Source organism: Ambystoma mexicanum, chromosome 1p (genome assembly GCF_040938575.1).
Source record: "Ambystoma mexicanum isolate Mex_15411 chromosome 1p, UKY_AmexF1_1, whole genome shotgun sequence".
Lineage (NCBI taxonomy): Eukaryota > Metazoa > Chordata > Amphibia > Caudata > Ambystomatidae > Ambystoma > Ambystoma mexicanum.
Window position 1 is genome coordinate 1374126558 of NC_090921.1, and position 15975 is coordinate 1374142532.

At 42.7% G+C, this 15975-nt stretch overlaps 1 protein-coding gene across 1 annotated transcript in view; it reads right to left on the minus strand.

Moving 5' to 3' along the window:
• Nucleotides 1-15975, minus strand: part of LONP2 (lon peptidase 2, peroxisomal) — a 1695025-nt gene that overhangs the window by 615782 nt on the left and 1063268 nt on the right. The window contains exon 10 of the mRNA XM_069607050.1: nucleotides 6869-6995. Coding sequence (XP_069463151.1) covers nucleotides 6869-6995 — 127 coding nt within the window. The remainder of the gene's footprint in view (nucleotides 1-6868; nucleotides 6996-15975) is intronic.

Consider the following 15975-nt stretch of genomic DNA (forward strand, 5'->3'; position numbering starts at 1 on the left):
AGAGCAAGCTGGAACGTTAAATAATAAATAAAACAGTCCTAGTTGAGTCTGTAAAATCAAAATGACCTATACTAACAAAAACCTAATGCCTGCCCTATCTCTTGTACAAAAAGTGTTTAAAGGATATATGTATGAAAATGGAAATCAGTGTTCAAATATAAAGAATAAATGTGACTGTTTCAGCTCTCCTCCCCACGTTGGACAGCGCGGAGTAAAGCGATCCCCGTAGGCAGGATGACACACTCTGGCTCAGGTTCTTAACACAAAGGCAATTCCAAATGTGGATCGAGGCCAGCCTGGCCTTCCATGTTAAAGTCTCTCTTTCCAGCTTCCAAAATACAGTTCAACAAAACGACTTTTCAACAAAAATGTTTAACACCATTTGCATGGTCTCCCTTCCCCATACTTAATTCGAATCCTTTAGGGGTTCCCTTCCCCTAACTTATTACACTTCCGGTCTCCCTCAGTCGGGCTCGGACCTGGTATTCACAATGTTTCTGCAGTTCAAGCAAATCGAAGACTTTCGATTATGCAATGGATTTTTCTATGACCTTCGCAGGACCACTTCGATTGCACCATCCAATTTTGAATAGACTTCCCTCAGTCGGGCTTGAGTCTAAAACTTCCTTCACATTGGCTTCCCTCTGCCGGTTCGACGCTTTTCCTTAAAGTAAGTTCGTAAAACCCACTTTTCTGCTGATTCGTTCAATGCGATTTCCCAATGCCTCTTGGTATTAGTAGTTCACGTTTACTTTGCTTTCTTGACATTCTTAATACTCTTTAAGCACTTTAACTCAGGATTGCGTCATTCTCTTTTAAATAGTTATCACAGTTCAATACAACCTCTCAAGAGGTACCAGAGTCTTTCGAAAATGCAAGCCCCTCTCGCAGGACCAACCTGGTTATTTTGCAACGCACGTGGTAGTTGTGAACAAACACTTCTCGTGTGTCAGCGTACGTGCGGCTTTCGTTTTCTGGCGTGATAGCAGTATTTTCCTCTGTCTCACAGATCCTGCCTTTGAACTCTTACGGCCCTTTGATCACACTGAATTCTTGCTTGGCCTTCCCTCGAGTTCTAGCTTTCTCAAGCAGCCTCTTGAAGCAAATTCTTCTCCTTCATGTCCAAGGACAGGCAGGGTCAGGCATTCACTCACAATCACACAACACCAAAACCCACTGCTCACAATATAAAAGGAGTGGCCAGGAATCACAAGATAAGAGATTGAACATGTGAAGAGGGAATTTTCCCATGGCAGACGCGAACAGGGCGACATGAAGGAGAAGAACGTGAGGCTGCTCGAGAAAGCTGGAGCTTGAGGCAAGGAAGGCGGGAATTCCTTGTGATAGTTAGTAAATCAATACAAGGAACATTTGAGTTTTTAGGAAAAAATTATAGAGCACTGCCAGATGCTACAGAGAATGAGTGGAAAAGAAATGTATTAATTGAATGTAAATATTTAAGACCTGCATATTGTGACAAAGTCCCAGGGCAAACTTAGACCATGCCCACTCTCTGCCTGAGAGTAAGACTGACAGGACCCTGATAAACACCACAACCCGACCATTTAAACATCTTAAGAGTTATCCCGTGCAAGGGGAAGAATTAATGCTCAAGAGGGGATTAACAGACTAACCCACAGGATTCTCCCCCAAAACTACCTGCCAGTCTGTAGAAGCCAGATTCTGGATGTTAGGCAAACCATCACTGAACTTTTCCTTAACTATTCCTAAACCCCCCTGGGAGAATAACTAGTTGGTAACAACCAGGTCCCAAAGAAAAATGCATTTGAGACTGCATCTCCCAGGATGCATCAGGTTTGGAGCTGGAGCATATAGTTGAATGGAAAAGCCTAACTCCTTTCAAAAACCCAAGTACGGCAGCAGTGCTCGTAAAGGAGATTGCCATTCTGTCTCTCCAGCAGCTGGAGCATTTGAAGAGAGAAATGTGTCCTTTTATCTTGCCTCTTCCCAAAGGAAAAAATATTCTTCATTAGGTGGGAAATTTACTAGAGGTTTTTCTGTCTCTGCTCATGGCATTTCAAACACCGACACACTCAAAGGATTTCCCTGGTTTATTGTGGAGGTTTCACCAGATGGTTCCCTTTTATCGTTTGAATGTATTAAATTTAGTATAGGCTCAGATAAAGCTTAGTATATAAAGTTGGCCTCCCTGTTCTCTGAAGCAATGAATGTAGTGCTGGTTGCGCTCAGTGAGGTACCTTTGTGTGTTCTTGTCACATTCCCACTAGCAACCTGCAGGCTAATCTATAGAAAAGAAAAGGCGAAAATTAAAAAACCACATTGAAAAATACATATATGAATTGCAATCTGCACAAAGCATTTGGAAGAAACACATGCCAGGAAATGTTATGATGTGAACAGACATCTACAACAAAAGTGTATTGGTCCACAGTAAATTACACAATCCTAAATTAACCCTTTAAGTTTTGGGAAAGTGTACAGCAATCTGTATTAAATGGAGAACAGTTAATGAAAAAGCAAAGCATTTTATAGAAAAGTGAAAATCGAATTGAGGCCTACATTATTTATGCATTCTTCTTTACAGGACTGAGAATCAAACTTATACAATGAAACCTGCAGAGACTAAGAGCAAATTATTATGTGGAAATGAAAAGTGGCTTTATATGTTACAGTTATACATGAAACCATCAACACTGGCTAAAAAGCAACATTTCATTTTATGTGGCCAAGCTACAGTGTGGAGGAGATGTTCTACCAAAAGAAATGAACCCAAGGTTTTGAGGCTTGGCTATAAACTTTATGACAGAGTCCTTGCACCAAAGGATCAAATGTTCTCCTTGTTCTTAACAGCCTTAACAGCAGGCATTGGTAATAAAATGAGGCCCATTAACAGTTTCCATTGGTCAGTGGGTCTACCCAAGAATTCACTTAGCATACAGACATATATTCTGAAACCTGGACTCTAAGTGGTTTTGCCCAGGTTACCAGGAGCTCTCCGTAAACAGGCTTTCCATCAAAGGATGTTATTCATGCTTGCAGATACATGAAGTCTGGCATTTGTGACAGCAATGTGGTATAATCATTTAATAGGCGGAGAACTGTGTCAGCATTTGGCTCTGAGCAGCCTAATTTCAAAGTGAACATTTTGATATTAGTACCATGACAACCAGGCCTCTCAGGGCTTATAAATGCTCTGAGGCCTCATAGCACTGACACCATATGGTTGTTGCCAATCTAGGGAATGGAACTAGATTGAATATGTTCCTAATTACGGATAAAGGGTGCATCTTTGAATCTTACATTTGGTTTCATATTTTTCTGGAAATCCTTTGATAGGAGTGTCATAGCAACTTAAGTTTAAAAGAAATCTTTACATTGAAAAACTATGAGTTGTATGTAAAATTATATGTTTATGGTATTCTTTTAATTATGCTTAAAATATTAATTTAGATATTTTTGCACAGAAAAATTGCACATCAATGTTTCATATATTCTAGTGTCTGTGCCGGCTGGGATGGAACAGAATATTTGAGTGGAACTATCAGAGAATAAAAAGCAAACATCTGCCACACACACACACACACATCACATGTTGTGCCAAGATGAGATTAGCATCATTTGATTCACCTGTGTGAGAGCTAGCTGGCAAATTAATTAGTAACTTAATCACGTAAGTAGTATAATGTTTTAGGAAATCACAATCGTTTAATGAAAATATCCAAGATGACATCACATCAAATGGGAGTGAACCTAGGTAAGGATGCAACTTCCATTGGACTGCCCTCTACAATAATATGCCCAATGTGTATAAAGGGGATGGTTTAGTGTAATGTCACTTTTGGAAAACTGTCCAATCAAATATACTGACCAATTAAAATAGAGACATAATACACACCTCTAGATGGAGTAGTTTCCAATCTATAAAAGTCCAAAGCCATAGATCTAAGGACAGATGGACTGGAAGAAGGAGAGATAAAGAAGAATTGAAACCAGAAAGTAGAATGGAGTACCTTAATTTCCTTTGACTCATTTTCGATTTTTGGCACACCACCGAGAAAGGCTGTTATGGAGTTCAACCCCCAACTTTTCTTTGTAGAAAAGGAATCATGCAGGCCCAATAAAGAAGGAGGGAAACCCAGTTGGTGGAGGAAAGTTGACCCATCTTCTGACTGATACCCACTTCTTATTTATTTTTAATTAATTGTTTTGGTCACGAGAAACTCGAGACCTTTCAACTTGACAATATAGACAAAAAAGACAATATTGCAATGAAGAAAAGATAATAAAAGAAACCACAATAATCTTGTAAATTTAAAATCGAATACCAGATCATCAAGATATTGGGACATCAGTTATACAGTCAATCATTCCAATGTTACATACTTTGCTAGTTTCAATTGATGAAGGTAATCTACAACAGCGTATCTCACTGCCTTTCTTTTGGTATAAAATAACAGATCCCATAATTTCTCTGATGTCAAGACCTGGTATTCCATAAATAGAGGCTTAAAATGAACACAACGCACTAATAGCAATTCATCACATTCAGAACATAAATGTTTAAGAGTTTCTGCATATTGTTTACAGAAACGACAATGCAAAACAATACCATCATTGCTACGTCTATTCAGTATATCATTTGTCAACCGTAGATTCAGCCTAAATCTCATAAAGCCATCTCGATGGCTGGGGCTGGGGCTGGGTGACCTCACCATATAATCTGCCACACTCTTGTACCGTTTCAATTCAAACGGATATTCCAAAAGGTTTTTGTAATTGGCACAAGCCTGACGAGTATATATCCAGTCAGCTTCCCAGATTTTTGTTTTCGCTCTATTTGGGTTCTCCATTAACAAGATTGCCTCTACCTGGGCCTTTTCCAAAACAGACTGAATTTTTAAACGCCATGCTTTTGGAACGTTATCCAGGGAACTCAGTAAGTAGGTAGAAATAATGTTGGTAATTCCTTTTGTCAATTGGTTCAATAGACATTTGCGATATAGTGCACATAATTTCCATTTATAAATTGCATAAACCAAAATTAAGCCCAGTTCATATCTCAAGAGTGGCAGTGGTTGAGAATTCAGCAATTTTAAAACCTGCCTCCAGAATCGACCTTCCCTCAGGGCCCAATAAGAATAGGACATTATTTTCTGGGTCTCTGCGCCATACAGAATAACAGGAACAACTTTTAGTTTGAAATAATTAATTATGGGTGAGATAGAGAATTTACAGTATCTGGCTTTAATAATGTGGGCTTGTGAGATAGACATTTGCAATTTATGCAGCCCTTGTTTATTATACTGGTCATGCGCACACTGATTGGATATAATCATGCCCAGGTACACATAAACATTGGTAACAGTGATTTGGCAATTTTGCAACGGCCAGTGGAGCCGGGCAAGACTTTGTTTTCTTGTACCCACTTCTTATTAGAGGTGGAGAATTGCACCAGTCATTGAGAGAGTACCCACCTGTCTTCCAGACAGCCAAAAGGAATAACTATGCAAGTATAATGCCAAGGGGGAAATATAATTCGGAGGGAGATCTACTCTAAAGCGGAATATATTTAATCCCAGCCACTCTTATTTGTGAAAGTAATGAGGGGGGTATATCAACTGACTGTACATCCAGGGAAATTAGTAAATATTTCAGAAGTCTAAGTGCTTCTGGAAATGTTGGATTTGATAAAAAATAGACCCAAATGGAGTGTATATTTCTGAGATGCCGGACTCCCTTTCTGTGCAGTGGCCAAGTACAGACTGAGAGCCAAATAATATCTCACTTCCCGCATGTCTAGGAAATGAATGTGACTGAAGTCATATTTCTGAGTAGAGTGGTGTTATTGGCTTGTGCTGGGCATGTAAGAAAGCTGAAAGCTTCTAGGTTCACATGCTTTACAAGAGTGAAGGTGTTACCAAGTTTAGGTGCAGGGTGTGGTAATGAGTGAACTGGTTACTAGCTGGGTCTTCCATAGGGAACCTTCAGTAGCACTTCTAGGCCTAGTCCTGCACAATACAGGTCTGCCAAAAGGTTTACACATGTGGCTATACAAGGTGCTAATAGCAGTGAAGAAAGAGATTTTAAAGGTTTGGAAATCAGATTGAAAGGACTGGACTGAAGCCCTTGTCTCACCATCTGCCAAGGGGAATATATCCTTTCAAAAAGGGGAGTGCAGGGATATATACATTCCTGTATATAAAAAAGGTAGCAAGCGCCCCTCTCTCAAAAGAGCAGGGCATGATTACCTGTTGAGTGGTTTTTAACCACTTTGAGAGTTCGCAGCCATCTGCTTTTTGCTCACTGTACCTTTCACGGATGGGAATGCTGCACATTTAATGATCTCTACACTTGACCTCCAAATATCACATCCAATTGCCTCCTCCCTTATCACCCTTTCCCTACAACTTTCCTTTCTTCCCACCCTTGTGTGATTCCCCTTTGTTTTGGCCATGAGTGTTGATATCCTATAACCACTCTAAATGTGGGGACTAAAAGTTTGCAACCACATATGCTTGTGGGTGGTTGACCTGCCAGCCCTAGCGATGAGACCTGCTATGTGCTTTCTCGCTCTATTCTCCCTTGTTGTAATGTGACAGATGTTTTGTTGGGAGCCATATTTCAGGGGTTTGGCTTTCTATGGATTATTGAGGTTTGTAAATGCAATTCATTTGGTGTATTCATTTTTGGTAATGTTCAATTAAAATTGAGTTGATTAAAAAAAATAAGATTCTGCAAGGGCAGGGACAGCGCGGCCACACATATCCATGTTTCTCAGCAGCGCTCTGGTCAGGAATCTCACAAAAGAAAAGAACATTGCAGAATTTAGAATGCTTACATTATTGCATCCACAGCAATGCATAGAGCCTACGGTTGGCATAGTTACCGAGTGATTATTTCTAATGTGGTTTCCGGTGGAATCTGAATTTGTTGCGGCGTCAGCCCATGTTGTTCTAGCTGTTTCGGTATCAGATGCCGGTGTGCAATTTCTAACTTCTCCTCTTGAATATATCCTTCAAAGAATAAAACACATTTTATTTTTTAACATATGACCAAATAACCTGTTAACAGAATTGCTAATTCAATTAAGTGTAGTAATTGTGGGGTTCCTCAGGGAATATCCCTTTCGCTTTCATAGTTCAACATTTATATTCGCACCCCAAAGTCTTTGACAAATTTAGATTGAGCTGTCATTATTATGCAAACGACACCCAGATGCATTTTAAATTGTCAGAATTCCTGGTTTCTTGTTCAAGCTCACTAATGTCTTATATGCAGTGAGTGTGTGGATGGCTCAGATTTGCCTGCAGTTGAATCCATCTAAAACAGAGGTCATGCTTCTAGGTCCTCAACATATATTTAAAGATTACATTTGCAAAATCCTCTCCCTGGTCTTTTCATCTTACCCATGATTTACCCTAAGCATGTAGAGGATTCATGAGTTTCGGTGAAGCTTATCTCAGCATTAATCAACACGTAAGCAATGAGGTTAAAAACATCTTTTATAGACTCAGGCAAATTTGCCAGATTTGTCCCTACCTACATCTATGATCACAGTTTGCATTGGTGTTTGGAACATTGGTACATTCCAAACTCAATTACTTAAAGTCTCTGTATGGATAGATCACTGACAACTAACGAGATCACCTGAAATCTGTCTAAAATTCTGGGGTGTGCCTTATCCATGCACTACTCAAGGACTACTAAGTTTGGGCAACGTCTATGGAATGCTTTACCCAATGATATCGAGAGCCTTTTTTCCCAGTACGTCCTCAGTAAAGAATGAAATACTAATTTGTTCCGCTGACTCCCTCTTGTGCCATTATTGTTTGACCCGTCACTCATTGCTCGTTTTGGTGATGTCTGTAGCTAAATGCAGAAAAGTCTGCTGGGTTTTCTTTGCACGGTATCAATGCATCAAAGCATTGCATCATCAATGTGTGACACTTGGTAAAGCAATGATGATATCTTAGTACAAACTAATGCAGTTTTTTTAATCATCAACTCCCCACCAAATTGGTTACAATGCTTTCCTCTAACTCCATTTTTAAAGTGTTTGTGAGTTTTAATATATATATATATATATGTATGATGAATATTACTGTCATTTTCACTGTTACGAAGCATTAAAGTAAATACTACATGATCAGTATTGCTCATCAGCCTGTAACATTATCATTTGAAAGGTCCTTTTCTTTACAGTTGTCTACCATTTATCATTATACATTTCATTTTTTCTTCCTAAAATTTTGTATTTGATTTTCATGTTAAAACCTTTTCCATTCTCTGTTCACTTAACACTGAGAGGGCAGTTCCTTGTCCCAGAGAGATATTGGCTACCTTTCTATGATGCCACTGGTTGGATTAGAGGATTCTAGATTTTCAGGAGGAAAAATGAGCCCTTTCCAGTAAGAGCACAGTACACATACAGCAGTGAAATAGCCAAAAGAAAACAATCAGTGACAAAAACAGTTTAAAACGTGCGCCCTCCAATTAGAGCATGCTAGTTCTGAGGATTTTTCTGGTGAATCTTTCATAGGTGTATCACGCACTCTAAAGACCACACAAAAATTGAGGTAGATAGAGGCAAAGTAAGGCAATGAGTGCCTCTCCAATTGACTAAATCGCATTGGCCACATGCCCAGCGAAGAATATCATTAATGTTTTACTGCATGGTGCTTGACTGCCAAGTGCTTCAGACCAAACACCAAAATATCTATTAAACAGAACACACATATACCTCCCCAAATACACACTGAGATCTGTATGCAACAATCATCTAGTATTGCTTGGGAGAAGATGTAAAAGGGACTAGGCAATTCTTAGTAACATTCTAAGAACAAGTAGCCCTCTGCCACTGGCAATAGTTAAATCGACTCCAAGTCACCCAGAAAGCGGCAATTAGACTTGTATGTAGTCCTTCTAAATCTGCATCAGTTTCCTGTAATCGTAGGAAGCTACATTGGTTACCTTTCCAAAGTATTGATTTTAGGACTTAATGACTACTCCATAAATGTATCTATGGAAGAGCACCTCATTATCCTGCTGGTAAAATAAGTTTCTTATCATCTGATACGTTCTCTTCGCTCGATAGGGGACAGTCTTCTGACTAGTCCACCATCTCACTTAGTCTATCAGGGTGATCAAAACTTTTCAATCAAAGGGCCCCATTTGTGGAATGCATTGCCTATTGACCTTCGGAAGACTTTTTCTTTGAATCTTTTCTGAAAATATTAAACAACCTACCTGTTCCTAATCCATTTCTGTCTTTCACTGTACTAAGTTGTTTGGGAAAAATAGAAAAACATCTGCGCCTGGATACATATTTCTGCTTGGTTCCACTGGATGCGTGCAATATAAATACAAAATCAAATCAATGCACATGTCCAGAGAACTCCTGAAAGTCGGCATAAGGCTCAAAACATACCTTGACAACAGAAGGTTAAGAGTACAAGGATCAGTGTTAATATACATTGTTTATCCATCACCTTGTTGTCCATTATGGATAAACCTGGCTCATTTATTCATACACTCTGGAAGAACTGGAGCAGTAGCACCATGTCAGGGGAAAATACAGCCCCAGAGTGACAGAGATGGAGAGGCCATACTTGGCCCCTGTTATGAGAGGGAAGCTAGGTAATGTGGAGTTCCATTGAAATATAAAAGCCAGTACAAAACGTGATTTTCGACATTAGGCCTAGTGAAATGGAAAGAAATGGGTCTAGCCAATTCCACTAAAATGGACAGGTGCGCAAATGAAGTTGTCATGATCTCTGCTTCCAAAAGGTCAGGGTTTTCCCAACTCCCTTGGAAGCAGATCCATAACCCAGGTTCCGAGTGCCAACCAGTCCCAATTGGGACCTTTTGGACCCAGTCCTGGCGCCAGTGGCACCAGGCTCATAAATATGCCCAGTCCCAGCGCTGGAAGCGCCAGGCTCATAATGCTTGGGTGGACTTACCTTCAGCAGACCATGCTGCTTACTTGCCTGCCAGTTGAGCCTCTGATCCTCTTCTGTTTGGAACTACTTTTCCTGTTGGGTGGGGCTGGAGCCACTCCCTAGATTCAGAACACTGGAACTCTTCTGGAAGGCAGGAACTCTTTTCTTACCAGGAACTCTTTTCTTACTTAGGCGTGGCTGTGGAAGGAGACACCTAAGCACTACAGGAGGCTATTTAAACCACACCCGGTGGATGAATCTTGCTTTGCGTTATTCTGCAACCTCTGCAGCAGAACGCTCATCGTGTCTTCTGCATCCGGTCCTGGGCCTAAGGAAAAAGGCTTACCATCCTGAATCCAGTCTTCAGCAACACCTATAAAGACAAGAAAGAACAGGTTACCATTCCGGCATCTGAAAGGCAAAGGCTTACCATCCTGAATCCAGTCTTCAGCAACACCTATAAAGACAAGAAAGAACAGGTTAGCATTCCGGCATCTGAAAGGCAAAGGCTTACCTACTCTTCGTGCGCTCCGGAGGCCTTCGGCGCTGCATCCCGCATCTGAAAGACAAAACAAGGTGCGTTTAAAGACATTGGGGAACTTTAATACTCACGTGCCATTACTCCTTTCCACATCTAATCCAGTGGGTATTCCGGCACCCTGCAGCCGCTCCGAACTCGTACCTGCAAAATAAAAAGACAGTTAGAGCGCATAGTGAAGCAGGCAACAAGCGCTTACTTACGTGCTTCCAGGCGCTTCTATTCATCACACGGGCTCCATCTTCAACTCACTTCAGCCCGTCATCCGCCATCGCCGGAACCCTGCAAAACAAGAGACATCATTACTAAAGACTTTAAAGACATTTGAATGACTCGAAACTTACCGTTCGTGCAGTAAACGACGGACAGCAGTCCTCTGAAGTCAAGAGGCCTGCGCTACCTATCCAGTGAAGAAACTGGTTACAGCACCCTGCCCCGAGGCAGATGGAGAGCTCGGCATTCACTTACCTAAGGTGAGAGCGTTAACCTTTGGGGGTCTACAGGAGAGGAGAAGAGGAAAGAGATAGGGACACCCCAATAACCCCAGTTCATTAACCCCATATTTTCTATCTGCAGACATCTTACTCTACACGTCAGGCATACAGTGCACAGAGGTCCAGCCCAAAGAGCCAACCGGGTGCTACACATCACCTTTGAAGATACGGTAGTCGCCCAGTCAAGACCGGCGCCTCTGCGAGAATCAGGTGAGCGTTACAGAACGCAAAGCCTACCGCAAAACTCTCGCCGAGGCGCTATGGAAACCTCAGATACTGACCCCCTAGCCCGGTTACTTGGGGAACTAAGGGCAGAAGTGCATGCAGCTCGTCAGGAAACGAATGCTCTAAGAAGGGAACTAATTATTTCCAAGGAGAGAACAGACAATCTTGCTAGACAAGTGCTACAGTCACAAGCCGGACAGACCCCGTTACCCGCATCAGGGGGAAATCTTCCTTCAACATCCTCTATGAATCCAGTGCAGATCAACCTACCTGGGAACGTACCTCTGGCTCCGCCCGAACGATTTTCTGGTGACCCAAAGAGGTTTGCAGTATTTATCAATCAGTGCCGGTTGCACTTCTTATGCCGGCCAGCAGCCTTTCCAACTGATCAAGCAAAAGTAGCTTTTGTACTTTCGTACCTTAGTGGCAATGTGGCAGACTGATCGATCCCTCTAGTTAATCAAGATGATCCGGTTCTCCATGATTTTCAAGCCTTTCAGCTTAGTATGGAAAAACTGTTCGCAAGACATTCACAGGGGCAGGCCTTGGACAATGAGCTTCTTTCGTTGCGACAGGGTAATCAAGACCTTTTGGCTTATATTGCATCTTTCAATAGACTAATAGTGGAAACTCAATGGCCTGAGGACAAAAGGATTACGCTGTTTTATAGAGGTCTACGTGGAGAGCTCAAAGACGTTTTAGCCCAAGTAGTGAGTCCCCCACAAGACTGTTCGGATTATATAGACTTGGTCGTTAAAATAGATCACAGGCTGCAGAACAGGAAGGCCGATCGTTCCAAGTTTGATGCTCGAGTATTTTCCAAACCGCCAACTCCTTCCAAAGGAGTAGACTCCGGGCAACCCATGCAAATAGGGGGTCTGAAAGGTCCTCTAACACAAAGGGAGCGGGAAAGGAGGAAACAGTTGCAATTATGCCAATATTGCGGAAACTCAGGGCACTTTCTTCGAGACTGTCCGGTGAAACCTGCCAAGAAGGCAGTAGGAGCTGCAGTTACCAAAGTTAAAAACTCTGAGCAGGGAAACGACCTCGCCCCACAAGAATAGAGGTCCTCTTGCCGAGCGTGAAAACCAGTTCCGTGACCTCGCATTTCGTGATACCTATGGTCCTCATTAGCCCTGATAATCCGGATCGATTACATGCAATTGAAGCTTACGTCGACAGCGGTGCCATCGGCAATTATGTGGATCATGAAATGGTTTTGAGGATGAATCTAACTCTTTGTCCCAAGGCTGTAAAGGACGTCATTACTACGGTGGATGGTACGGAGATAGCCTCCGGGCCAGTAACGCATACCACTCAAGAGGTGACGCTAGTAAGTCAAGATGGACACCATGAGAAGATCGTGTTCGATGTGATCAAGGCCCCTCAGTTTCAGATTATTCTAGGAATACCTTGGTTAGAGAAACACAATCCTCTGATCGATTGGCGAGCAAGAACGGTCCAGTTTCCAGAATGTGTCTCTACTTGTCACCCTCCACCTGGTGTTGCACTGGCCGCAATTTCTTCAGAGACTCCCCAGTTACCTCCCGAATACCTAGAATACCAAGATGTTTTCCGGAAGGATCAGGCTAACTCTCTACCTCCTCATAGGTCTTATGACTGCCAGATAGACCTGATACCTGGATCTACTCCTCCTTGTAGTAGAATTTATGCCCTCACCGAGCCTGAGAACCTTCACCTTCGACAATACCTGGATCAATACCTGGCAAATGGGTTTATTCGTCCTTCCAAGTCCCCTGCTTCTTCAGCTTTGTTCTTCGTTCCAAAAAAGGAAGGAGACCTTAGAACTTGTATCGATTATCGCTCCCTGAACCAGATCACTGTTAAGAATAGATATCCGTTACCTTTGATCCCTGAACTCCTGGACCAAGTCAGAAAAGCATGCATATATACAAAGCTGGATCTTAGAGGAGCTTACCACTTGGTACGAGTAAAAGAGGGCGATGAATGGAAGACGGCCTTCCGCACCAAGTATGGGCTATTTGAATATCAGGTCATGCCCTTCGGACTTTGCAATGCCCCGGCCGCCTTTCAATATTTTATGAACGATGTCCTCAGAGAGCTCATAGATGTATGTGTTGTTGTTTACATTGACGACATCCTCGTTTATTCTTCATCGGAATCTGAACATCGGAAACACGTGAAAATGGTCCTCGAAAGATTGCGTCAACACAAACTTTTCGCTAAGTTGGAAAAATGTGTTTTCAACGTGACTGAAGTTGAATTCTTGGGATTCATATTATCACCTGGCGGAGTGCGTATGGATTCAAAGAAGGTCGATGCAGTTCTCAAATGGCCATCACCATCCTCCGTAAAAGGTGTGCAAAGCATGTTAGGCTTCGCTAACTTTTACCGCAGGTTTATCCCCGAATTCTCTCGAATAGTCCAGCCCATCACTGCCTTGTTAAAGAAAAACAAACGTTTTGAATGGTCTACCGAGGCGGAACAAGCTTTCCAGGATTTGAAGACTAAATTTATCTCTGCACCAATCTTAAAACACCCTCGCCCCGAACTCCCCTACATCGTGGAAACTGATGCTTCAAGCCTTGCCATGGGGGCAGTTCTATCACAAAAGGACCCGGTAACCAATCAGTTGCATCCCGTGGCATTTTGGTCCCGCAAATTCTCGCCTCCTGAAATCAATTACACGATTACTGACAAGGAACTTCTGGCTATCAAGTCTGCCTTTAAGGCTTGGCGGCATTATCTGCTGGGGGCCCGACACACCGTTACTGTGATTACGGATCACCGAAACCTGCAATATTTGAAGACCGCAAAAGCCCAATCCTCTAGACAACTCCGTTGGGCATTATTCTTTGCCGAGTTTGACTTCATAATTACCTATCGACCTGGTACAAAGAACGGTAAAGCCGATGCCCTTTCTCGGATGGGAGTGGAAGAACACTTGGTCAACCCTAAACCTGTACCAATCATTCCCGAACAAAGAATTCTGGGTGTAATCGCCACAGAATCCATAGAGGAAGTTAAGGATAAAGCCAGGCAACTTGTAACTCCAGCAGACATACAGAATTGGCATCTGCAGGGAAAGGACTTTGCAGTAAAGGACAACTTATTGTATTTCCAAGAACGATTATACCTACCCAGCACAGATTTACAGAAAAAAGTAATCTCTTGTTATCACGACTCTTTAATGGAAGGTCATCCCGGTATAGCCAAGACCTCAGAAAAGATCAAGCGCTACTTCTGGTGGCCGTCTTGGAAAAAAGATATCAGAGACTTTATAATGTCCTGTGGAGTATGCGCCCAAAACAAGAGTCAAAAGGAAAGACCAGCAGGCCTCTTACGCCCTATTGACATCCCACCTCGCCCTTGGCATACGCTTTCTATGGACTTCATCACCGATCTACCTCCATGCTCCGGATACAATACGATTCTAGTAATCGTGGACTTATTCTCCAAGATGGCGCATTTCATTCCGCTCAAAGGCTTGCCAACAGCAGCAACTCTGGCCCGAGAATTTCTCGAAAACATCGTCCGACTGCACGGTTTTCCTTCGGTTCTAATTTCGGATCGAGGTAGTCAATTTATTTCTCATTTTTGGCGAAGTTGCTGTCGGTCGGCTCAAATTGATGTGAGACTATCAACCAGTCACCACCCTCAGACCGACGGACAAACCGAGAGGACCAATCAAACTCTGGAACAGTATTTACGCTGCATGCTGCAACAAACTGAAAAAACTTGGAAAGATATCCTTTGGATAGCCGAGTATGCCTACAATAACTCTGTCCATTCGGGAACTGGGAAAACCCCGTTTTTTCTTTTGTACGGCAGTCACCCTCGAACCTCGGAGTTGGATCCCCTCCAAGATCTTGAAACACCAGCAGTAGACTACCTGCATTCTACAATCACCCAAGCCTTTAAGGAAGCTGTTTCTCACCTTCAAAGGGCTAAAGAACAATACAAGAAAGGAGCAGATCAACATCGGAAGGAAGCCCCTCACTATCAAGTAGGGGATCAAGTCTGGTTATCCACCAAATATCTATCTCTAAAAGGGCCACGCACATTCAACCCAAGATACCTTGGTCCCTATTCCATCACTACCATAGTAAACCCAGTAGCGGTCAAGTTGGACTTGCCCCCGCACATGAAGATACATCCGGTCTTCCACGTCTCTCTATTAAAACCCGTGCAACCTCAAACCCGACTAACCAAATCTCCAAAACCTATCCTAGTGGATGGAGAACTCGAGTTTGAAGTCAAAAGCATTCTGGACTCCAAGATCTCCAAATCTAAACTATCCTACCTAATTGACTGGAAAGGCTACGGCCCCCAAGAGAGATCCTGGGAACCTGCTGAATATGTCCACGCTCCTCGCCTAATCAAAAGATTTCACCGAACATTTCCTGACAAGCCAAAACCCCCGGAGAAGCCCGGTTTGGGAGGGGCCTTGAGGGGGGGTACTGTCATGATCTCTGCTTCCAAAAGGTCAGGGTTTTCCCAACTCCCTTGGAAGCAGATCCATAACCCAGGTTCCGAGTGCCAACCAGTCCCAATTGGGACCTTTTGGACCCAGTCCTGGCGCCAGTGGCACCAGGCTCATAAATATGCCCAGTCCCAGCGCTGGAAGCGCCGGGCTCATAATGCTTGGGTGGACTTACCTTCAGCAGACCATGCTGCTTACTTGCCTGCCAGTTGAGCCTCTGATCCTCTTCTGTTTGGAACTACTTTTCCTGTTGGGTGGGGCTGGAGCCACTCCCTAGATTCAGAACACTGGAACTCTTCTGGAAGGCAGGAACTCTTTTCTTACCAGGAACTC